This window comes from Trichomycterus rosablanca, chromosome 9, assembly GCF_030014385.1.
Source record: "Trichomycterus rosablanca isolate fTriRos1 chromosome 9, fTriRos1.hap1, whole genome shotgun sequence".
Lineage (NCBI taxonomy): Eukaryota > Metazoa > Chordata > Actinopteri > Siluriformes > Trichomycteridae > Trichomycterus > Trichomycterus rosablanca.
The window spans coordinates 24,657,414-24,681,533 of NC_085996.1; the positions used below are offsets into that span (position 1 = coordinate 24,657,414).

A 24,120-nucleotide genomic window follows, 5' to 3' on the forward strand; every position below is an offset into this window, starting at 1 on the left:
GCAGAGAAACAGATGGACTACAGTCAGTAATAGGGGCCAGTGATAGCTCAGTGGTTAAGGTACTGGACTAGTAAACAGAAGGTTGCCGGTTCAAGCCCCGCCACCACCAAGTTGCCACTGTTGGGTCCCTGAGCAAGGCCCTTAACCCTCAATTGCTCATTGTGTAAGTCGCTTTGGATAAAAGCGTCTGCTAAATGCTGAAAATGTAAATGTAATTGTAGAACTACAAAGTGCTTCTATATGGTAAGTGGAGCTGATAAAATGGACAGTGAGTGTAGAAACAAGGAGGTGATTTTAATGTTATGTGCTGTTCAAATATTTCCACCTGAACTAATAGGAAAACAACGCTCACACACACACACACGCAGTCTGACTGTGTGTGTGTGTGTATGTGTACAGGCGGAGTTGAATGGTGGATGGAGAGGTGGAGGTGAATGGACCGTGCTTGTGGATGTGAGAGGACAGCGATGATCTTTGCAAAACATCGGTTCAACACATGGAATCACACAGATGATGATGATCGTTATCTAGATTGGCTGAAAGCGGTAAGTTACAGGCTTGTACTGCATCATACATGTAGCTTAGCACTACACTGCACTGGTAGCGACCTGGCTAAGCTAGCTTTTACACAGAACACACTGACTGCTCGTAGCTCTTAATGTTATTTAGCTACAAATGTGTGTGTGTGTGTTTAGTGACAGAATCATGACAGCGCGTTAGCACCGTTTAGCACCGTGTTAAACTGTGGGGGAAGTCTCTACAACATTCATTTGTCTATTTGCTTGACTACTTAGCTGTGCTATGTAGCTAACAACATAGACTAGATATGCAGTTACCACAGATTACTGTTTAATAGTGTTTTATACTTATACACGTTATACAATGTTAACGGACCATACAAATGTTTAAATAGATATCACCTTACTTACTTCCTAGTCACCTACTTCCAAGTCCACCGACTAGCTAGTAACAGCTACAGTCTTCCGAGTGTGTTAATTACATTCATGCGATTTATAAATACGGCCAATATTAGTAGTAAGACACGCAGTTCCATGTATATATTCCATTAGTAATACTGTTTGTCATGGATCATTTTATTAACGTTACATTGTGTATAAGGGTTTACACTTGCACATTCATTCACATCAGAGATGCCATATAACGTCGGTTTCTGTATCATCATAGACCTGATCGCATTCCTTATATTAGTCAGTGCATTCTAAACATTGTTTAGAACATAAGCAAGGTTAACAAAATATATACCGACAGTAAGAGTCGCTGGATGACCAGCGGTTTCGTGGGACGTGTCATTGCAAAGTTGAACTAGCCAGGTAGCTAATAGGTACGGCTGTTCGATTCCAGAACGAGGAGTCGACTCCGATTCCAAGTTTTAGAAATCGAATTGAGTCGACTTCGAACATGTTACTCTTCCGTCACAAAATGATCAACTTAAACATCTTCTGGCTCTGACATATGATAATGAGTCTAACTAATAAAAAATGACTTCATTTGGTTCCAATGAATAAGGTAAGCTTTCGGTATTTTCTCCATTTGTCATTTTTCTTTAGTTTTATTAGGGATGTCAGTATATACACACACCAGTCTTGTTACTTTAGTTGACATATATGAAGTTAAAATATTATTTATGTATTTATTTTCTTTAAGTGTGTGAATCGACTTCAAATAAATTCGCGATTCTTAATGTCGGGAATCGGAGAATCGACTCTCGCAGTTGACTCGCAGCTGGATGACCAGCGGGTTCGTGGGACGTGTCATTGCAAAGTTGAACTAGCCAGGTAGCTAATAGGTACGGCTATTCGATTCCAGAACTAGGAGTCGACTCCGATTCTAAGTTTTAGAAATCGAATTGAGTCGACTCCGATTCCAAGTTTTAGAAATCGAATCGAGTCGACTTCGAACATGTTACTCTTCCGTCACAAAATGATAAACTTAAACATCTTCTGGCTCTGACATATGATAATAAGTCTAACTAATTAAAAATGACTTCATTTGGTTCCGATGAATAAGGTTAGCTATTGGTATTTTGTCCATGTGTCATTTTTCTAAACAGTTTAATTAGCTATGTTAGTCTATACACACCAGTCTTGTTACTTTAGTTGACATATATGAAGTTAAAATATTATATGTTTTTTTTATTTTCTTGACTGTGTGAATCGAATGCAAATCAATTCGCGAATCGGAGAATCGACTCTCGCAGTTGATTCGCAAACCCTCCTCATCAGTGCTATGAATCAGCGATTGTATACTGGGTTGGTGCCTGCGTGGACGTTCTTTACCTCACCACCTTCTGTAAAGGAGTTCATGTAACCCTCCCTTTTAATAGCAGCTAGTTAGTATTTATCACAAAGCTCTGTGGCTAGGTGAAAGGCAGGCTGGGTGCAAAGTCAAGGACTGAATGTAGGAGAGGGAGTTCACAGTGTTGTGTTGGATTTTGTAATGTGTTAAAGCCATTCATTCACACCAGTGTGGTTACAGTTATGGAGTCCATGATGTGATTCTTTAGACACCTCATGATAAGATGCCATGATCATTTAGGGATGCACTGTTTGTTTGTTTGTTTGTTTATTAGGATTTTAACGTCATGTTTTACACTTAAAAAAAAAAAAATTTCTCCTCTAATCTAGTCATGTCCAATTACCCTGATTACGTCCTCTATACTGATTCGACCCTTCACCGCTGACTGAGGACGCCTCTCAACTGACATACACCCTCCGGCATGTACAGTCAGTACAGACTGCATTTTTCACCTGCACGAGTCGAGTTCATACACTTCACGAGCACTGTGTACAGAGGGCCACACCCCCATCAGCATTTTTCCTCAGCCCTGTGCAGGCGCCATCAGTCAGCCATCAGGGGCCGCAGTCGCACCAGTTATGAGGACCTATGATCCGACTTTTTTTTACCCTCTGACCCTGAGCAACAGCCAATCGTTGTTCATGCGGCCGCCCAGCCCAGTCGGAAGGCAGAGCTGAGATTCGATACGATGTATTCGAAACCCCAACTCTGGTGAGCTAGCGCACTTTACCGCTGCGCCACCTGAGCGGCCCATGTTTTACACTTTTGGTTACATTCATGACAGGAACAGTAGTTACTTATTACACAAGATTAATCAGTTTACACAAGGTTATATTAAACACAGTCATGGACAACTTAGTGTCTCCAATTAACCTCACTTGCATGTCTTTGGACTGTGGGAGGAAACCCGAGCACCCGGAGTAAACCCACGCAGACACGGGAAGAACATGCAAACTCTGCACAGAAAGGACCCGGTCCGCCCCACCTGGGCATCGAACCCAGGACCTTCTTGCTGTGAGGCGACAGAGGGATGCACTGTAACCAAATAAAATGCAAGCTATTGATAGTTGATAGTGGTGGCAGGGCTTGAACCAGCAACCTTCTAATAATAAGTGCCTTATCAACTGAGTTAACACTGCACTATGCTCAGTTTGTGTTTTAATATTGTTAATACTTTTTAATGCTCCCTTGTGTCAAATGTTGCTGCTAAAATAAGTTGCAACGTTTAATAAAACGCCAAGGAAAAGTGTAAAACAAGGTGTTGACTGTGAGTCTTACTGGGAAGCCAGGAACTTTTCCATTTAAGACACACCCTCGGCAATCTGGAACTGCCATGTGTACACACAGCACCAATGAATTATACAAAAGCAAACACACATGTCTTCTGTAGGAATAAATATTTTGTAACTATTGGTTCTTGTTTGCTGTAGATTAGATTTATTAATATTAGAAACAGAGAGTGATGCACATTCACACATACAGAACATTTAGGATCACCCAGGTGACCGGATAACATATAGGATCTACACACTCATTCATTTTTTAAAGAAGTTGGAATATTTCATAGTATGGAATAAAAACAAGAATCTGTAAAAAATTTTTTTTATTTTTTTTATAAACACTTATTTCTGATAAAAGTAGAATGACTTTTAATGTTCTATCTGATCAACTTTATTGGGACAGTAGTAGCTCAGTAGGTAGACCTCTGGTCTAGCAATCTAAAATTTGTGTGTTTAAATCCCAGATTTGCCAAGCAGTCGTTATTGGACTTTGTGCAAGACTCTTAACCCTTTTGGCTCAAAGGCTTTCTGTATTATTCATTCTAATTTGTAAATGTAAGCATAATTTGAATTTAATCTCTACTATACACATTTACAACATTTTGGCAGGAGCAAAATAAGAGTAAACATTATAGAGTATTAAAGTAACACAGCTTTGAAACACAGCTTTGATCCAAAGAAATCTCAGTCCATGTAGGGCAAGGTCAGAAACCTTGCCTTTGAGGCCTTGAACAGCATTACAAGATAAATTGTAATTCTACTGTGATATATATGGTCACATGGAAGTACTACAGAAAAGCTTTTTCTCCCTTTTTCTCTCGATTTTTATCTTGTCCAATTTTTACCCAATTGTGTTATGCTTCCTCTCTACTGGTGCTGACCCCGGCCCCTGATTGAGGAGTGCCGACTGCATCTTTTTTTACCTGCACAAGGCAAGTTTATATGCGGATCAGCCTTGTGTATGGAGAGCTACACCCTGATTGCATTATTCCTCTACTCTGTGCAGATGCCATCAGTCAGCCAGCAGAGGTCATAATTTCATCAGTTATGAGGTCTCTATCCGGCTCCCTCCCTGAATCAACAGCCAAACGTTGTTCATATAGCCGCCCAGCCCAGCCAGATGGCAGAGCTGAGATTCGATACGATCTATTTGAAATCCCAGCTCGGGTGTGCCAGCGTATTTTGCCGCTGCGCCACCTGAGTGGCCCAAAAAAGCTTATTTTACAGATTCTGCCACTGCATCAAGAAACACAACCTGAAACTCTTATTATGTAAATAGAAAGCCATACATTAATTTCATGCTGAGATGGTTTAAGTTCTTTTTGGGTCTGAGTTTATCTCAGCTCTGTGTACAGCCACGTTTGGGTGTTGTAATCAGAACGTTTTCATTCATCATTGATATAATTTAAATAATGAACTAAACTATTGGACTTATTGGACTATTATGCATTGTATTTACAAACATTGAGGCTGTTTTGTGTCAGTATGGAGTCTGACTGCAGATCTATGTGTGCCTTTTTTTGTACAAATAATGATGTGATTATATTGCATCATGTCCCAGTATGAAGGTGAAACGCTCATTATCTTATAATAACTACCCTGGTGTTGTCAAGATGAGCTTTAATATACCTACTGCATCTCTAATATTTATGATTGGCATGTTTATTTAGTGCTTGTAATGAACTGTGTGCTGCCGCCTTTGTGTAAAATCAGTGTGTACATTCGAATTGCTGAACTGCTTCTGCTTACAGTGTTCATGATTATCTTACTGTCTATTACTGCCATGTTCATCGTGGTACACTGTTTATTAATTAATAAAGCTTTAAGAGTTGTCAGTATGAAGCTCTTGGCACCATTGGCATGTTGATTAATTCTAATCATTTGTTTCTAGAACATGTTCAACTGGTATTTTCAACTTCCTTTGACGACTTTATGATGGCTTTAGGATTGTCTTGAAAAGTGACTGACAGGAATTAATACCAGTTTTGTAATACATTCTACTTCATGTTCTATAGTTTCTAGAATATTTATTAGATGTGAAGCACTTTATGGACTGGTGACCCACATATTTTCTTATGTTTTTCCTTTAAGGTTTTATTGGCAGTGTAGTGTCGCATAGGTGGAGCGATCCGGGTCCTTTCTGTGTGGAGTTTGCATGTTTTCCCCATGTCTGTGTGGGGTAAACTAGAGCAGTTGTAGCCTAGCAGTTAAGGTACTGCCAGGTTGCCACTGTTGGGCCCTTGAGCAAGGTCCTTAACTCTCAAATGCTTAGACAATATATACTGTCACAGTACTGTAAGCGGCTTTGGATAAAAAGCATCTGCTAAATGCTGAAAATATAAAATGTAAATGTGGGTTTCCTCTGAGAGTTCCAGTTTTCTCCCACAGTCCAAATACAATCAAGTGAGGTGAATTGGAGATACAAAATTGTCAGTGACTGTGATTACTATTAAAACTTGTGTAACGAGTAACTACCGTCATGAATATAACCAAAGTGTGTAAAACATGATGTTAAAATCCTAATAAATAAATAAATATTGGCAGCGAAGTAGCTTTTTAACAGTCAGTGCTAATTAACATCAATTAACAAATGATTTATCCTGTTTAATTTGTCTATTATTATTAAACTGTTTGCTACCATTAGTTTGTATCCAAACAGTGTGGATATTTCACCATATTCTGTAGTTAGAACATTTTTCAACCCATCAAATTCTGTGGTCAGAATTACTACTTGTATAACATACTATTACACAGCCAGAAAGTCAATGGAAAACATACATTATTTGACTACTAGCAAAAGATGCAGGAATTCAAAAGATGCTATAGCTGGAAACTGGCAGATCTAGCAACACCGGTGACTAGTCAGTCCTGAGATGCTGTCGTTTTTTTTACTACATTTACTGAATGTTTCTTACAACCCTCATTGCTAAAACTATAATTCTAATTAAAATATTTTGTCAGTGCTACAGATGCCACTGTGTAGTGATTAATAGACTTGTTCTCTTTTCAGACTTGTGAAGTACTCATCTTCTGTAATCAGTTAATACAACACTCTCACGTTGTGAATGACAAGTACACTGCATATTGGGCAGAATTTACACCTTGTATTACCCTGCAGTCTGCAGAGTGCTTTACAGCTTGATCAGATAATGTAATCAGCCACTAGCCAATCAGATTTTTTCTCATTAAGTGATTCATCTGGGTCTGGTGCCACTTTGAAACAACTGGGGAGAACATCCCAGATTTTCCACAGACAGCTTCCAACTGAGGTATCCAGGACCCTAATTTAACGGGCTCACCCGCTGTGGAGATTGGAGGCTGGGCACGGTTACATAACCATGTCCTCGTGCTTTGCAATTTATGGTCAGCAGAGGGGGGTGGAGGTGCAGATGATTAATGTGATGATCACCTGTGCCTTGTTGAACATTAAGCCACTCCAGGTGGAAGTGTTTCTATTCATCACAGGTTTCTTCCTCACAGATTTATTTGCACCTCTGTTGGCAACCCGGCATGGTGGCTAAGTGGGCAGCACTGTTGCCTCAGAGCAAGAAGGTCCTGGGATCGATCCCAGAGTCCAAGTCCTTTCTGTGTGGAGGATCCTAATATAATGGGGAGATTGGAGGCTGGGCACGGTAGGGCTGGGCGATTTTCACGATTAATTCGGTTAATTCGCATGAACGTTTTCACCCGATGTTAGAATGTGACAATCGCGATTGTTTACATACTTTATATTTTAATTAAAATACCAACATGTCACGAGTCAGAAACTGAGCAGACGCTCGCGGATTATAAATCAGGGAAAGTTTAATATCAAAAGGGCGAAAACTGTACAAAATCAGGTAGAGTCCAAAACCAGTGAAAACCAAGACAGTAAACGGAAGACAACAAGGATTATACACGGTAACGGTTAGATTCAGTAATAAGGAGCGCAAACACGATCGGCAAAACGAGACACAAACAGAAGAGTTTAATTAAGATTCACTGAATCAAACACCGCTGAACTGAATCAAAACACGGAGCCGATGAGCGCGATCAGGATTGGCTGGAAAGTAACGAATTACATTTACTCGCGTTACTGTAATTAAGTAGTTTTTTTGCGTACTTGTACTTTTTAAAGTAGATTTTACAGCCTGTAATTTTACTTTTACTCAAGTAAGTTTTGTACTAAGAATTGTAATTCGCTACATTTTAAATCGCATCCGTTACTGAGTAAAAAAATCGCGTCTGGGAAACTGCTGCAGTGAATTCTGCGATAGGGAGTCGGATCTTTTGTCTCGGTTCCTTTTAAAGAGCCGTATGTATGTAACGACTCCCAAATGCGAATCGGTTCCTTTATTTTGGCTTAAAGGGCCGTTCAATAGAATCGAATCATTCTATGACACATAATAGTGGTTAATACAGTTTGAAAGTTTGGGACTAAAATGACACATTACACATCCTTAAATGTTTAAAATGTTGTATCCCAGCCCCAAATCACAAGAGGATAAAATCAAAGCTGAGCTGAGTGATCACTTGATGCCCCCCCCAATGTAGATACTGATACAGACTCACTCAGTGGTGGAAACAGCACAGTACAGGCTCGTGTTCCTTTTAAGAAACCTGTAAAGAACTTTTTGTAGTTTTTTTCCTAATGTAAGGAGGTTCTGCTGAACATTATTTAAAATAAAAGTTGTTTGTGAGCTATTCTTAGATATAGATAGATAAGGATATAGATAATTTAGATCTATTTTGTTTTAATTATTGTTATTTATTGTGATATCGTTATTGTTATAAAGTTTGAGTCTTTTAAAAGGATAATTATAGGTGGTGCTGTTACTATTTTTGCACTTCTGCAGCCTTTAATTACAATGCAAAAAAAAGAAATTTGAGTCTTATTTTAATTGCATTATACAAGAACAAAAAAAATCGAAATCGTAATCAACAATCGGGTATAATTTTAAAATAATCGAGATTTTGTTTTGTTTTGCAAAATCGCCCAGCCCTAGGGCACGGTTACATAACCATGTCCTCGTGCTTTGCAATTTATGGTCAGCAGAGGGGGATGGAGGCGCAGATGATTAAGCCACTCCAGGTGGCTTCCTCACAGATTTATTTGCACCTCTGTTGGCAACCCGGCACGGTGGCTAAGTGGGCAGCACTGACGCGTTACAGCAAGAAGGTCCTGGGTTCGATTCCTATGTGGGGCGGTCCAAGTCCTTTTTGTGTGGAGTTTGCATGTTCTCCCCATGTCTGCGTGGTCTCACAGTCCAAAGACATGCAAGTGAGGTGAATTGGAGACACTAAATTGTCCATGACTGTGTTTGATATTAAACTTGTGAACTGATGAATCTTGTGTAACGAGTAACTACCGTTTCTGTTGTGGATGTAACCAAAGGGTGTAAAACATGACGTTAAAATCCTAATAAAATAAAACTATTGGCAACCTGCTTTCTCTTGAACTCCTGATGCCAGGCTCGATCTGGTCCAGTTTTCTGACAATGCAGATGCCAGCACTCTGGGTTCATTCTAGAACCCAGCTGGCATTGCCCTATGTTTGGACCTGTGCTGGGTATGGGGTATGTCAGTTGTTAAAGTGGGGTGCCGCACGTTTATTGCCATGCCTGGTTTGATCTGGGGTTGTTAGAGGCGCTCCGAGCAGCTTGCAACCAGTTTGGCAACCAGTTTTTAATTCTGCTCTATCCCTTTTCTATCCACTTTTTCTGTTGTGTGCTGTGGATGTTTTTGTGTCTTTCATTTGTTACTTTGTTTAACTCTGTTATTTTAAAAACCACTTTCATTTCCCCATTACCCTTTTCATTTGTGACTTTTTAGCCACAGTATTGTTCCACCTTGGCTAAGCATCTTGCAAATAGGTTATTTTCTGTTCTTGCAGGTGCAGGTATTTACCTGGCACCTCAGTGGTGAGACGTGATCTGCCCCATTGCACCCATACTGTGTTTCGCCATATAAATCACTTAAGACATTTTGCTTCGCAGCTACAATCCACATAATTAAAAATAACCCTGCAGGTCATGACTTTAATTACAGTTCACAGCATATAACTGGGTTATTATAAATGCCATTCACAGCCTGTGTAGGACCTCTTTTGCTCTTAGAAAAGGTTTTATTCTTCCTGGCTTGGTTTCTTAAACCATTTCTTTAATTTGTGACCTTGTTGACATGACTCATGACTCATTTTTCAGCTGCACATTCATGCCTCACATTTCCTGTTTTAGCTCCCTTGAGATCATTGACAAGCTCCTCCCGTGTAATTCTGGACTGACCTCACCTTTCTCAGAATCATTCTTACCCCACCAGGTGAGATCTTGCATGGAGCTCCAGAGCGAGGGTGATTGACTGTGATCTTGTATTTCTTCCATTTTCGAATTATCGCACCAACAGTGGTCTCTTTCTCACCAAGCTTCTTGCTGATGGTCTTGTAGCCCATTCCAGCCTTGTGCAGGTCTACAATCTTGTCCCTGACGTCCTTTGATAGCTCTTTGGTCTTGCCCATGGTGGTCGAGAGATTTGAACGGAAGAAACTGATTCTGTGACAGGAGTCTTTTATACAGGGACAGGACTAATTTGTGTGCCTCATGGGCACATAACCGGTCTGTGGGGGTCAGAATTCTTGCGGGTTGGTAGGGGATCAAATACTTATTCCCCTTAATTAAATACAAATTAATTTATAACTTTTATTTAATGTTTTTTTTCTGGATTTTTTGTTGATATTCTGTCTCTCTCTGTTAAAATAAACCTTCCATAAAAATTATAGACTGTTCAAGTTATTGTAAGGGGGTAAACTTACAAAATCAGCAGGGGATCAAATACTTATTTTCCCCACTGTATATATACATACGCTGTTATTTAATAATTATATTTTCACACAGCAAGCAACAACCAAATGTAAGCATTCAGACGAACAAATCAGAACATACAGAACAAGCTATTTGAATTTCCAACTAAACTTTAAAACTTTCAGAAACCCTGTAAAATAAAAGACAGGAGCCGCTCAGGTGGCGCAGCGGTAAAAACACACATGCTGGAACCAGAGCTGGGATCTTGAATACATCGTATCAAATCTCAGCTCTGCCTGCCGGCTAAGGCTGAGTGGCCACATGAACAACGATTGGCCTGTTGTTCAGATATGGGCGGGACTAGGGCGGATGGGGTCTCTCTCCCATGACTGGTGCAATTACGACCTCTGCTGGATTGATTGATGGCGCCTGCACAGAGATGAGAAAAGAGTGCTCTCAGGGTGTGTCCTCTCCATACACAACGCTGAGCTGCACTGCACTCGTCAAAGTGCAGGTGATAAGATGCATACGGCATGCTGCCCACGTGTCGGAGGGGTCGTGGGTTAGCTTCATGCTCCTCAGTCAAAGCAGAGATCGGCATTGGTGGAGAGGAAGCATGATGCAATCAGGCAATTGGACGTGCTAAATGGGAGAAAAGGGGGAGAAAATGCATAAACAAAAATATTAAAAAATAAAAGACAAGGCGCCTAAAGCGCCTAAAAATAAAAATAAAGCTTAACGTGGCTTTATGTATGAACGGCACAGGAACTCTGACCTTCTCTAAATTATTACTGGGCATAAGTTCTCTTTCCACCACTCAAATTCTTAGGTTGTTATTTTAGTACAATACAGCATGTTAAATTTTGTGCACGTTAATCGTTGTTCATACAAGCTGTGTCGTTTTTATCACGTCATATCAGTGAGTATGTCTCATTCATGGTTTTGCCGCTTCTCATGTGAATGCGTACTGCGCACAGTGTTGCTGCCACCATCTGGTGAAAAGGGGAATTGCATCTTGAATTAGTATAATTCATCTATTTTTTTCTGTTTGACTGTGCTGGCGGGCCACAAGTAATGCAATTTAAGACAGAAGAAAAATAATGGAAATTCGAAGACTGCCATGACAGAAATTCTGAGGACCAGATAATTTTATGTTATCAACCTCTGGTCTGCAGTGGTTATTAAAAGTGGCATTTTGTGTTACATTTAGAGAAACCGCGTGTTATATTCATTGAGTTAAGCTATTTAAATTGTTCTCGTTTGATTGGTTCATTGCAGACCGAAGAGGGCCGTGATTGGCCCACGGGCCGGACTTTGGATATGCCTGTATTAGACTGTTACTTATGACTTAAATAAAAAGATTAATCACTATGAAATCACTTGTTTGATATGAATGATTAGTAGTAAATTCATAGTTACTAGCTGATGTTTACTGAAAGGACAGGTTCACTCGGTTGAGTCTTTTGTTTACAAGCGTATTACATCATTTTATACTCTGTTCATACATTTACTCTAGCGGCTGAAATGTTTGATTTAAGGCATCTGGTATTTAGTCACAAACTATATCAAATACAGTTGCAATTAAATTATTTAACCTTAATTGCAAATAAGGTTTACTAGCAAAATTCATACTCTTTCTGCTGTTTGCAATGAACCAATCAAACAAGAACAATTTAAATAGCTCAACACAACTAATATAACACGTGGTTTCTCTAAATTTAACACAAAATGCCACTTTTAATAACTACTGTAGACCACTGTAGTAACTGTAGAGGTTAATAGCATAACATTCTCTGGTCCTCAGAATTTCTGTCATGGCAGTCTTGGAATTTCCATTATTTTTTACAAACGTTCTGTCTTCAGTAAATAATTGGAACACAGTTCTTTGTCCAGTAAACTTGCAAGAATTTCAGTTTTTTTCTACGTTTATTGTGATTTTTATTGTTTTCGAGTTCTATGTGTCCAAATGTCCAATATGAATAGGACTGGTTTGACTGCATCGATTGAAAAGTACATGGAACAGTCATCTCTTACCAGTAGATATGTAACAATACACTCTACCCACGATGCGATGCAGTTAATGATACGATTTTTTCCCAGTTTTTAAACTAAATTAAATTTAAGTCAAATTATGACAGTTTCCTTTTATTATTTCTCTTTAAAAAACACTGTATTTGTGCTTATCTCTTATTTATCTAAATAATAAATGCCCTTTTATTTCTGAAATAGGTACAAACTATGCAAAACAATGCTGCACATTTCCCTTTTTGTGTAAAAAAAACTGAAACTGAAATTTTAAAACAAATCTCACATTCTATAAATAAATGAATAATACAAATAAATAAAGTATCCTCACATAAATAAATTTGGTTGAAAAATTCCGAACCTGGCAACCCTGTAGTGACGTCAACCGGGCGAGGTGTATAGCGCCAGTGCCCTCTGCTGTTTAAAGTGAATATTGATTCATTATGCATGTAAACCGATTTGAATGGTTACACATGTGAATAAATTTTTAACTGTCTTGTGGGGCATCGTTACATCCCTACTTACCAAGATCAGACAGAAAACCCAAGCTGTTACCATATGAGAAAAAAACTGTCAAGATGGTCAGATGTAATACAGTAAATGGGGTGGCACCGTGGCTTGATGGGTGGCACTGTCACCCCACAGCAAGAAGGTCCTAGGTTCAATTCACAGGTAAAGCAGTCCGTGTTCTTTCTGTGTGAATTTAGCTTGTTCTCCCCGTGTCTGTGTGGATTTCCTCAAGGAGCTTTGTTTTTCCCCCCACAGTTCAAGCACATGCAAGTGAGGTGAATTGGAGATATAAATGGGTGTATAAACTGATGAATCTTGTGAAACCAGTGATTACCTGTCCTGTCATGAATGTAACCAAAGTGTAAAACATGTTGTTAAAATCCTAATAAATAAGTAAAATACAATTAACTGGTCTGCCATAAATTCAAAGCTCCTATAACACATGTTATTAGTGACAATCAAAAAGCTTAACATCACTATTCACTTGAAGTTTGTAGCTAATCACATGAACAAATAAAAGCTGGAGCAGGAGTTTCTTTATTGTATGGCAACCATATGGCCTCTATATGGACAAAAGTATTGGGACGCCTAAACATTATACCTACCGGAGCTTTATACCGGAGTTTCATGTTAAATCCATGGGAATTCATATGAACTTGGTTCTTCCTTGCAGCTATAACAGCTTCCATTGTTCTGGAAAGGCTTTCTAGAAGATTTTGGATTGTGTCTGTGGGAATTTTTGCCCATTCATTTAGAAAAGCATTTATAAGGTTTTGCAATCTAAGGGGCCTTGGTCAGCCCCATAGCATTATCCCTCCTTCACCAAACTTTACAACCAGGCAGGTAATGTTATCCTGGCATTTGCCAAACCCAGATTCGTCCATCAGACTGCCAGACGGAGAAGCGTGATTCGTCACTCCACAGAACACGTTACCAGTTACAGTTGATACTGTTAATATTCTCTCTGTAAATCTTCTCTATCGGTTTATCAGAGATAATAAAATCTTTTCTGATGTTCATGCCTTTTGTTTTAGATTCAAGGGCCAGAGAGCAGTGTAGAGAAATCAATCACGTCCTGTTGAAGGAAGAGCAGTTGCTCCCTCGACAACCACAAGAGAGGGAGAATTTTTTTAATCAGGTGTTGTTTTTTTCCCTTACATAACACTGTTGCATGGCCTCAATATACGGTTAGTACATGCTGTGTTTGAGTGTCTGTAGATGTGAGTTCTTTATACTACACAAAGCTGGCAAAGCACAGTCAAGTTTTTTTAAATAACTACATAAAATCTCTTGGATAAGCAATCTTTATTTATAAAATGATAGCTACAGTGATCAGCCATAACATTAAAACCACCTCCTTGTTTCTCACTCACTGTCCATTTTATCAGCTCCACTTACCATATAGGAGCTCTTGTGGTTCTACAATTACTGACTGTAGTCCATCTGTTTCTCTGCATGCTTTGTTAGCCCCATTTCATGCTGTTCTTCAATGGTCAGGACCCTCCCAGGACCACTACAGAGTAGGTATTATTTAGGTGGTGAATCATTCTCAGCAATGCAGTGACACTGACATGGTGGTGGTGTGTTAGTGTGTGTTGTGCTGGTATGAGTGGATCAGACACAGCAGCGCTGATGGAGTTTTTAAACACCTCACTGTCACTGCTGGACTGAGAATAGTCCACCAACCAAAAATATATCCGCCAACAGCGCCCAGTGGGCAGAGTTCTGTGACCACTGATGAAGATCTAGAAGATGACCAACTCAAACAGCAGCAATAAATGAGCGATCGTCTCTGACTTTACATCTACTAGGTGGACCAACTAGGTAGGAGTGTCTATAAGTGTCTATGAGTGGACAGTATTTAAAAACTCCAGCAGCGCTGCTGTGTTTGATCCACTCATACCAGCACAACACACACTAACACACCACCACCATGTCAGTGTCACTGCAGTGCTGAAAATAATCCACCACCTAAATAATACCTGCTCTGTGGGGGTCCTGACCATTGATGAACAGGGTAAAAGCAGGCTAAAAAAGTACGTAGAATAACAGAAGGACTACAGTCAGTAATTGTAGAACTACAAAGTGCTTCTATAGTCCCTGACAGAAGTTCTGTCGCTTATCCATGTTGTGGAAACAAAAGCTTATAACCTGACTTTAAATTCATCCATTGGTTTTAGAAATGACTCATATGAAAGCTGAAACCCTCCCAAATGAGGTTTAATTTACGAAAATATATTTGCTTCACTGCAGAAATATTGATCATTTAATGAACACAGAAAGGTCAGATTTTGGCAAGACAAAAGTTTTGTCGCCCACAGAAAGTAATGTGAAAATCAAACAAATAATTTACTTCATATACAAAGATATGTTTCATAACATTGGTGAATGAAGTTGTGGTGCTATTAGAGCCATATTTAATATTTTGTGTGACTTCCATGAGCTTTAAGGACTGCATCCATGCGGTTCGACAATGATTCATACAATTTATTGATGAAGTCATCAGGAATAGCAAAGAATGCAGTCTTACATCCCTCCCAGAGTTCATCAAGATTCTTTGGTTTTGTCTTCCAAGCTTCCTCTTTCATCCTACCCCAAACATGCTCAATGATGATCATGTCTGGTGACTGGGCTGGCCAGTCCTGGAGCACCTTGATCTTCTTCGCCTTGAGGAACTTTGATGTAGAGATGGATGTATGAGATGGAGCACCATCCTGCTGCAAAATGTTACCCCTTTTATGATTGGGAATGTAAGAGGTAGCTAATACTTCTTGATATTTTAGGCTATTGATATTGCCTTCCACCTTGCAAATGTTTCGCACACCCCCATACTGAATGTAACCCCAGACCATGATCTTTCCACCACCAAACTTAACAGTTTTCTGGGTGAATCTTGGATCCATACGGGCTCCAGTAGGTCTCCTGCAGTATTTGCGGCGGCTGTGGTGTAATTCAACTGAAGATTCATCTGAGAAATCCACCTTCTGCCACTTTTCCAGCGTCCATCCGTTTAGCAGGCTGTGGGCCTTGGCAAATGCCACACGGTTTTTTAATTGCCTTTTGTTTAGTGCTGGCTTCTGGGCACTGATTCGACCATGGAGGCCATTTCGAGACAGAATCCTACAAACTGTTCTAGTTGACACAGGGACTTGAGGTGACCAGGCCTGGTGGAGCTCTGCTGCAGTGGAAGAGGGGCTGGCTTTGGATTTTCTAACCAACAAACGTTCCTCCTTAGCAGTTGTCTTGCGGGGTCTGCCGGACCTGGGCTTGTCAAAAACATCTCCAGTCTCTTCAAATCTTTTTTTAATTCTTTGTACTTGACGCTGAGACACATTAAAGGTGCCAGCCACCTCTGCAGTGGATCTGGTCTTCAGCCTCTTGATAATCAAGGCTTTGGTCGCAGGGTGGATTTTTGGCATGTTGTCAGAGGTAAAGTTGCAGTTTAAGTGAAGGTCTGGGGTGCTGGGGTTCTTTTTATACACACCCACTAATTAACCGATCAATTAGTGAGCACAGGTGAGGCTGTAAACTAGGATTGGGTGCATTATATGACAAGGCGACAAAACCTTTGTCTTGCCAAAATCTGACCTTTCTGTGTTCATTAAATGATCAATATTTCTGCAGTGAAGCAAATATATTTTCGTAAATTAAACCTCATTTGGGAGGGTTTCAGCTTTCATATGAGTCATTTCTAAAACCAATGGATGAATTTAAAGTCAGGTTATAAGCTTTTGTTTCCACAACATGGATAAGCGACAGAACTTCTGTCAGGGACTGTATTTGGTAAGTGGAGCTGATAAAATGGAGAGTGAGTGTAGAAACAAGGAGGTGGTTTTAATGTTATGGCTGATCAGTGTATGTGTACGTGGACTTGCCAGAAGTAATTTATACAACTAGGCTCATGTAACAATACACTAGGCTCATGATTCGATTCAGTTTCATTTACAGCTACTAAATTTAATATTTATATTCCGAATGATCCAAAAGGTTAATTTTTAAGCATGAATAATACAGAGCAATGTATATTTTTTTATTTGCAGACACAAAATAATCTTTTGTCCCCTGCAGTTAAGAATTGACTAGATTTATGATGCAATTATGTGCAGAACACAGATGGAGTTGCTTTTTTTTTTTTTTTTAATCATGCCTGATTTAATGACAAACATGTACATGCACAGAATTTGTAATCTGTTCTTTCAGTAAATGCCTATTCTGGCAAACATTTGTATCACTGAGATTACAAGCATATTTTAAAATCCTTTTTGACAACTTTGTTAGAGCCCTAGTTTAGGAATGGGGCTGTCTGGGATGATGCCTTTCCAACTTTTGCATTTTCCACCAATTTTCCTCTTAGTCTAGTTGTATCTAATTACTTGATTGCATTTCACTGCCTTCTTACTTCTGCTGACCAAGGAGAGTCGTGATTAACACACGCCCCCTCCGACACGTGCAGTAGCCAAGTGCATTCTTTCACCTTCACGAGGTGGATTCATATGGGGGCTCGGTCTCATGTATGGAGAGTCATGCACCGATCTCAGTTATCCCCCTGAATTTTGGTCAAGTGTTTTATAAGAGCGAAAGGGACAGGAACACGTCGTGGCTTTTGAGTAAATCTAACACACTGACAAGATGTGTCAGGCAAAAACGTGACCATTAGCATGATATAGATAAGCATTGTCACAATATTCTTCACCCCCCATTATTCATATACCAACAGACATTTGTTTAATGAGGAAAAAATACCCTAGTCTATGCTGTCACCTTTTTAAAAGGTATTTCTCTTATCTCTCATTCTCTTGTTCCTCAGGATCTCTTCTTTCTGTGACTGAAGTTCCCAGTGCTAGTGACGGGCACTCAGCGGGTGTTGTCATGTCCAGGGCGTGACCCTGTGCGCCTCCTCTACCTCAGCCATCATGAAGCTGAAGCAGCGTGTGGTGGTGCTGTGTGGCGTGCTGTTGCTGCTGGGCTTGGCCAAGCTCTTTCTGCTGGATGGAGGCGACGGCTCGGCTGCCAGCCGCCGTGACCTGCGCGCCTTCCGCAAGATGGAGGCCAGCATAGCGTTGGCCAAGAACGCTAAGCTCACGCACACGCTGCAGTCTCCCTGGGAGGTGGCGTCACAATGGGTCGGACCACGCGAGGTCTATCCGGACGAGACGCCGGAGCTGGCAGCTGTGCTCAATGCCTTGTCCACCGCCCGCATTCAGAGGGCTGATGTGGGTTACAAGGGTACGCAGCTCAAAGCTCTGCTGGTGCTAGACGGAGGGCAGAAGGTGGTGTTTAAACCTAAAAGGTAGGAGAACGAAGGTGGAAAAGTGGTGAATGATGCTAAATTTAGCTTGTTAATAGTTATGTGCCAGCATCAAATGCTTTTTAAAACCTCATATTTTTCTGTAGCGTATAATGCCCCTACCCGCCATCCGATCTCAGACCAATTATACAAGCATACACCACAAGAGCTTGGCCAAAAAAATGGGAAACATATACCACCAACAAACTCTACAAGATCTATGAAAACGGATACAGCGCAATACCCCAATAAACGATGGAAACAAAGTATCTATACAAGATGCAGCATAGGACACACCAAATTGACCCATACCTACTTGCTAAAAGGAGACCAGGCCCCCAGTTGCCCATTCTGTGGATCAAGAACTTCTATTAAACACATTCTCTATTCATGCCAACAGATTAACACCATCAGAACAAAATTCTACAATACGAACTGTTACAAAGAAATTTTCACCTCAGCCCCATCCAAAAACTGCTTAAACTCTTGGAAGCACTTGCACATAAAAACGCCATATAAATTAAGAAAAAACAATAAAACCTCATCTACACCCTCATAGTTACACAAACTCTCTAACCACCATACGCACGCAAAAGCAAATCGACCCACCTTTTGACGTTTAAAATCTATTAGCTAGCCATGATAATAGCCATAGAAGCTGACATGGCGTCAAGTCAAGTCTGTAGCATATATGTAAGAATTGACACAAAATTCTGACAGTCTTAAACTATGTGGACACCTTTTATTCTTTTATTAATTTACTACACATATTTGCCACACCTAAACTAAATAATTAGAAGGGGTATCTACATGAAACGATACTATATCAGGGGTGTCCAAGTTACCACACGTTACCATTTTTAAAACGGCTCGCAAGGTATTTAAAATAAAAAAACTAAAAAAAGTTGACCCGCTATTAAACAGATTTTTTAAAAACTGCTTGAACTGTTTGGACTCCGGGTGTCGCTATCACATTAAACAAATCTAAAACGCTCCCCTGACTCAAAACATTAACGTTTGACCTACATTAACTTTAATGTCTTGTTTAGAGATGGGACGATCGATCGGCTATGAATCGGTATCGGCCGATTTTTAATCAAAATATGCTATCGGCGATCGGCGATATTTCCTAAAAGTAGCCGATCCGATCGTGTGATATATAAAGATCACGTTAAGTTAACAGCTCAGTGGATTGATCCAGACTTTGAGCTACGAAGCACCAACCATCACATCACCATTCATCAACCATCGTACAGAAACCATCGTGAAAGCTCTTCATGACCTAAAATAACATCATTAACGTTGTGCATCATACATACGATGTAATTTTGCTGATTGTAATATTTACTTTAAAAAGATAATTCAACCCGGTCACATCTGAGTCGATTCTATCAGCACGTTATATAAACTCCTGGTTCACTTTGGTAAATCGTGAGCGGTTCTTACTTGTGATGTAGATGAGAACAGAAAATGTTACAGAGCCAATCAGAGGCAAAAGTTTATTCATTACCAAATTCGTTACTACAAAATGTTCTGTAGTAGTTGGTGTTTATTTAAAACCACGACATTTAATTAATAACAGTAAACACGGAGAGATAACTGAGAAGAGAAACTTACGCTTCGCGAAAAATGACTCGTGAATCAATGAATCACTTATAGCGATACAGTGAACAAAGCGTATCTTCTAAAGGCGCACACACACACACACACACGCGCGCGCGCTGCTCCGGTTTATCTTCACTGTGAGGCTCTTTTTAAGTTTATTTATTTTATTTACTGCTAACCCCCCCCTGCTGTACCCTGCTGTACTGCTGTACGTTTAATTTAAATAAGTATAATAATCTTATCAAACTGGTGAGTCAAACTGGCAAAATCTTAGTTTACACAACATTGCCAAAGATAGATAATTAGCCATAAAAAAATTTAATAGACCTACCTGATTACTAACAACTACACTTCCTTTTTATTTATTTGTTTTATTGCAAAAAAATCTATGGCCGTGTTTGCATATTTTAACTCCATCTCGTCCCCAGCAAGAAAAGTTTGGAAAGCCCTGCTGTATATCAAAATTACGGCCATTAAACGTGTCTTCTCTTATAAATGACTCAATACAAATTTGCTGCATATGTTGTTGGATTATTAGCTTAGTATCAGTACATTTTGTTTATTCTTAAATCTGTTTTGAATTTATGAGAATGTATGTATTTAGAACTATTTAAGGAAATTATGCTGTTTTAATGTTCACTCTCTATTAGGCAAATAAAGCTCACTCTAAGCCTTTTAAAACATTAAGGAGAGATATTGCTAATTTCCGAAATCAAAAAGCACAGTCGACCGTGAAGATAGTAATTAAAGCTTAATTCCACATCTTACCTTCCACAGAGCCTATTTTGTAAATGTATTGTTTTAATTAGAATAAAACCAATTACCACGATCGAATTCCTGTTAGTCTTGTCAATTCATTCCACATCATTTACAGAGAAAGTAGTGAAGCCAAAAAGACAATAAAAAAAAATACTGAATAAAAATAAACTAGTATATAAAGAAAAAATGATGTTTGGCCCTGCCTTGCTGAGTAGCTAATTGCCCCCTTAGCCCCCTTAACAATTGGGTTCGGTTTCACTAGCTACCCAGGCATGATTACTGCCAGACCCGTTGAATCTAATCATCGCTTAAATACACTATATGGCCAATAGTATTTGGACATTTCATCAGGAGCTTGTTGGACATTCCATGTATGGTGTGTTGAAAGTAGGGATGTAACGACGCACCTCAAGACAGTTAAAAATCGATGCACATGTGCCACGATTTGAATTGGTTATTCATTTAAAAGATGAATTGATATTCACTTTAAACAGCAGAGGGCACTGGCGCTATATGTATTTTTTTGTTTTGCATAGTTTGTACCTACCTCAGAAATAAAAGGGCATATATTATTTAGATAAATAAAAGATAATCACCAATACAGTATTTTATTAGAGAAATAATAAAAGGAAACTTTGTCATAATTTGTCTTCAATTTAATTTTGTTTAAAAAATCAGAAAAAAAACGTATCGTGAACCCAGTATCATAAATCGTATTGCATCGTGGATAGAGTGTATTGTTACATCCCTAGTTGTAAGGGTAGCTGAATCTATAGTAGTAATAGTTTGATCAATTGATCAACACAGAAGGCAGTGTTCTTTTTCTGCGTCAGGATTGTTGAAAAGAGCAGCCTGATACAGTACAAATCTCAACGTGATTCAGTGTAGAGTTTAATATTTCAGGTTTGCCCTCAGGCTTTCTACACACTTATGATTGTTCGTACATGAGTTCGATTTCAGTGTGTGGATGTGGAAGTAGAAGTGATTCAGTGATTTGAGCAAGTGCTGTCTTTACATTGTCCAATATTTTGCTCGGTGGAGTCTAACTCTAATGCAGAGCTTTTGTTTGAACCATTTTGCTGTTTCAGCTTTCACAGAGCCTTTCTTCCCTCACAGGTACAGCAGAGATTATGTGGTAGAAGGAGAGCCATACGCAGGCTATGATAGGCATAACGCAGAGATTGCTGCTTTTCATCTGGATAGGTAAGATGATAGAAAATGTATAAACTATGAAATATACTGCACAAATATACGATTTATGTAAACATTCACACTTCTTTAAGTCTTATAGAGAACTTAGAAGTCTTTAAGTCTTAGGGACTGTATTTAAAGTAATCTAAGCCTACAGCTCAAGTTTAAACATAGTACTACCCTGCTGTGAATACACTTTTTGGGTGCTATATTATGATTAATGAAGTCATCTTCACACAGTTTGCTCCTCAGAGCTTCCCAGGTTGTTCCAGAGTGGAGCTCTTGTTTCATTTCTTATTGCATTTGTCATCTTCTTCAAAATATGTGCATTACAAAAAGTTAAAAACTGATTAAACAATTTCTCTTGGTTAAATATGCTGGAGCTGTGGTAAGCAGAAATAGTAAGCATACTATTACAGCCTGGTCATTCCTGAAACTTGTTTTGTGATGACTGTGTAGATGAAAATTTGCTGCCATTGTACTTTAGTTAACAATGTAGCAGTGATTTTATCTGCCTTTAAAACTGAGCTCGTCCCATGTAAACAAGAAAAAAAAAACAAGTAAGTAAGTACTTCTGGTTTATTATAAAGCACCACACGTACAGTGTTTGGTCACTAACACAAATTTATGGGTGAGGTTTGAATACATTTGAACTTTGTGCCAATTTTTTATTAGTCCCAGAAGTTCCCTTTAACAAACATCATTGCTGTGAGGCCGTTTAATATATTTAAATGTATTTTCACACAAAATTTCTTATAAGTAAGGCCCTACCTAATTTACAGCCATGAAAATGGTCACGACTGTGAAATGAGACGTTTTTCGTGTAATATGCAACTTGCTGTGAAATTCAAACTCTAAGGTTTGTGTTCAGTGATTTAACATAATTCGCTTTCATTCGCTCAGCATTCAAGTGTCTCACATTTACTGGTTTATCTGCACTATGAGGCGGTCCTAGCAATCCTACCGCAATTCAGTTAGCAATCGGTTAGTCAAAATATCCAAGATGCCGCCGCTCAGGTGGCTCGGGGTAAAAAGCACACGCTGCAACCAGAGCTGGATCTCGAATACATGGTATCGAATCCACTTCTGCCCTACCGGCTTGAGGCTGAGTGGCAATATGAACAACGATTGGCCTGTTGTTCAGTTGGGGGGCGGGACAAAAAGCCGGATGTGGGTCTCTCTCTGTCAGAATGGTGCAATTACGACCTCTGCTGGCTGATTAGAGGCGCCTACACAGAGATGAGAAAGTAGTGCTCTTAGAGTGTGTCTCTCCGCACGCAACGCTAGGTGGCACAACACTCATCAATGTGTAGGTGGCAAGATGCATACGGCTAGCTGCTCATATGTCAGAAGGGATGTGGGTTAGCTTCTATCTCCTCGGTCAGGGCAGGGTTCGGCATAGGCAGAGAGGAAGCACGATGTAAATTGGACAATTAGACGCGCTAAAGGGGGAGAAAATGCAAAAAAAAAAAAAATGTCCAAGATGCCGAAGTGTAAAGCAGCTAAAAACACTTGAGTTTGGAAAACTCCCAACCAGTTCTGTGGATGCAGGGTGATGTCAAAATACGGACAAGTGTTTTCGTCTTTCTGACCGTCGCTGGATGTACTACGTTTACATTTAACCTTTAAGGTAGGCTGTGCTGTGTAATGTAGTTTCTATCGATTCTACCATTCAATTTATGAGTGTAATTTAATAACTGCAGTGAAGTGGCACTTGTGTTTCAAAATGTAATAATACATAAATATAAAGCATTTATTTCCAAAACAGAACTATGCTAACTGATGCTTTGCATTTCTGTGAGTAGAAATGGGAAGACGTCCCAGTTGAATGGATCACAGCATGTGCCTTATGTTTCTTTGCTTGAATATTGGACACATCTGTTTTAAAATGTACTGTGCAGTGCAACAGAATGAAAGCCATATGTTGATGAGTTTTAAAGCAAGTAGGACAGCCTGAAATAAGAAATAAGTCTGCAGTAACTTGTCACTATGCATGCGTAACTGAACTCTGAAGATCAACACACTTGCCTTTTTCTGTCCTACAGAATCCTGGGGTTTAGGAGAGCGCCGCTAGTGGTGGGGAGGTTTGTGAACCTGCGCACAGAGATAAAGCCTGTGGCTACAGAGCAGCTTTTGAGCACATTCCTCATGCACGGTGAGTTTCATTCTTTTTCTATTCTGTCCATTCAATAAACAGAACTAAACATTGTGGCTTAAAAAACTGGTGGTTCTAAGTGGTGATACACAGAGATAGATAAATGGACAGACAGACAGACAGACAGACAGACAGACAGACAGACAGACAGACAGATAGCAACCAACACTGCAATAAAGACATATATATGGAGACACTCAAGTCACACACACAACT

The 24,120-nt window shown here is 39.6% G+C and overlaps 1 protein-coding gene across 2 annotated transcripts in view; it reads left to right on the forward strand.

The window, feature by feature from the left end:
* The first annotated feature begins 426 nt into the window (after positions 1–426).
* Positions 427–24,120, forward strand: part of fam20b (FAM20B glycosaminoglycan xylosylkinase) — a 45,070-nt gene continuing 21,376 nt past the window's right edge. Inside the window, exons 1-4 of one of the 2 annotated variants that reach the window (XM_063001283.1) lie at positions 427–545; positions 17,715–18,197; positions 21,675–21,761; positions 23,795–23,904. In XM_063001283.1, coding sequence (XP_062857353.1) covers positions 17,821–18,197; positions 21,675–21,761; positions 23,795–23,904 — 574 coding nt within the window. In that variant the 5' untranslated portion in view covers positions 427–545; positions 17,715–17,820. Of the gene's footprint in view, positions 546–13,965; positions 14,046–17,714; positions 18,198–21,674; positions 21,762–23,794; positions 23,905–24,120 lie in introns of those variants that run through there. The other variant, XM_063001284.1, reaches the window with a different exon arrangement.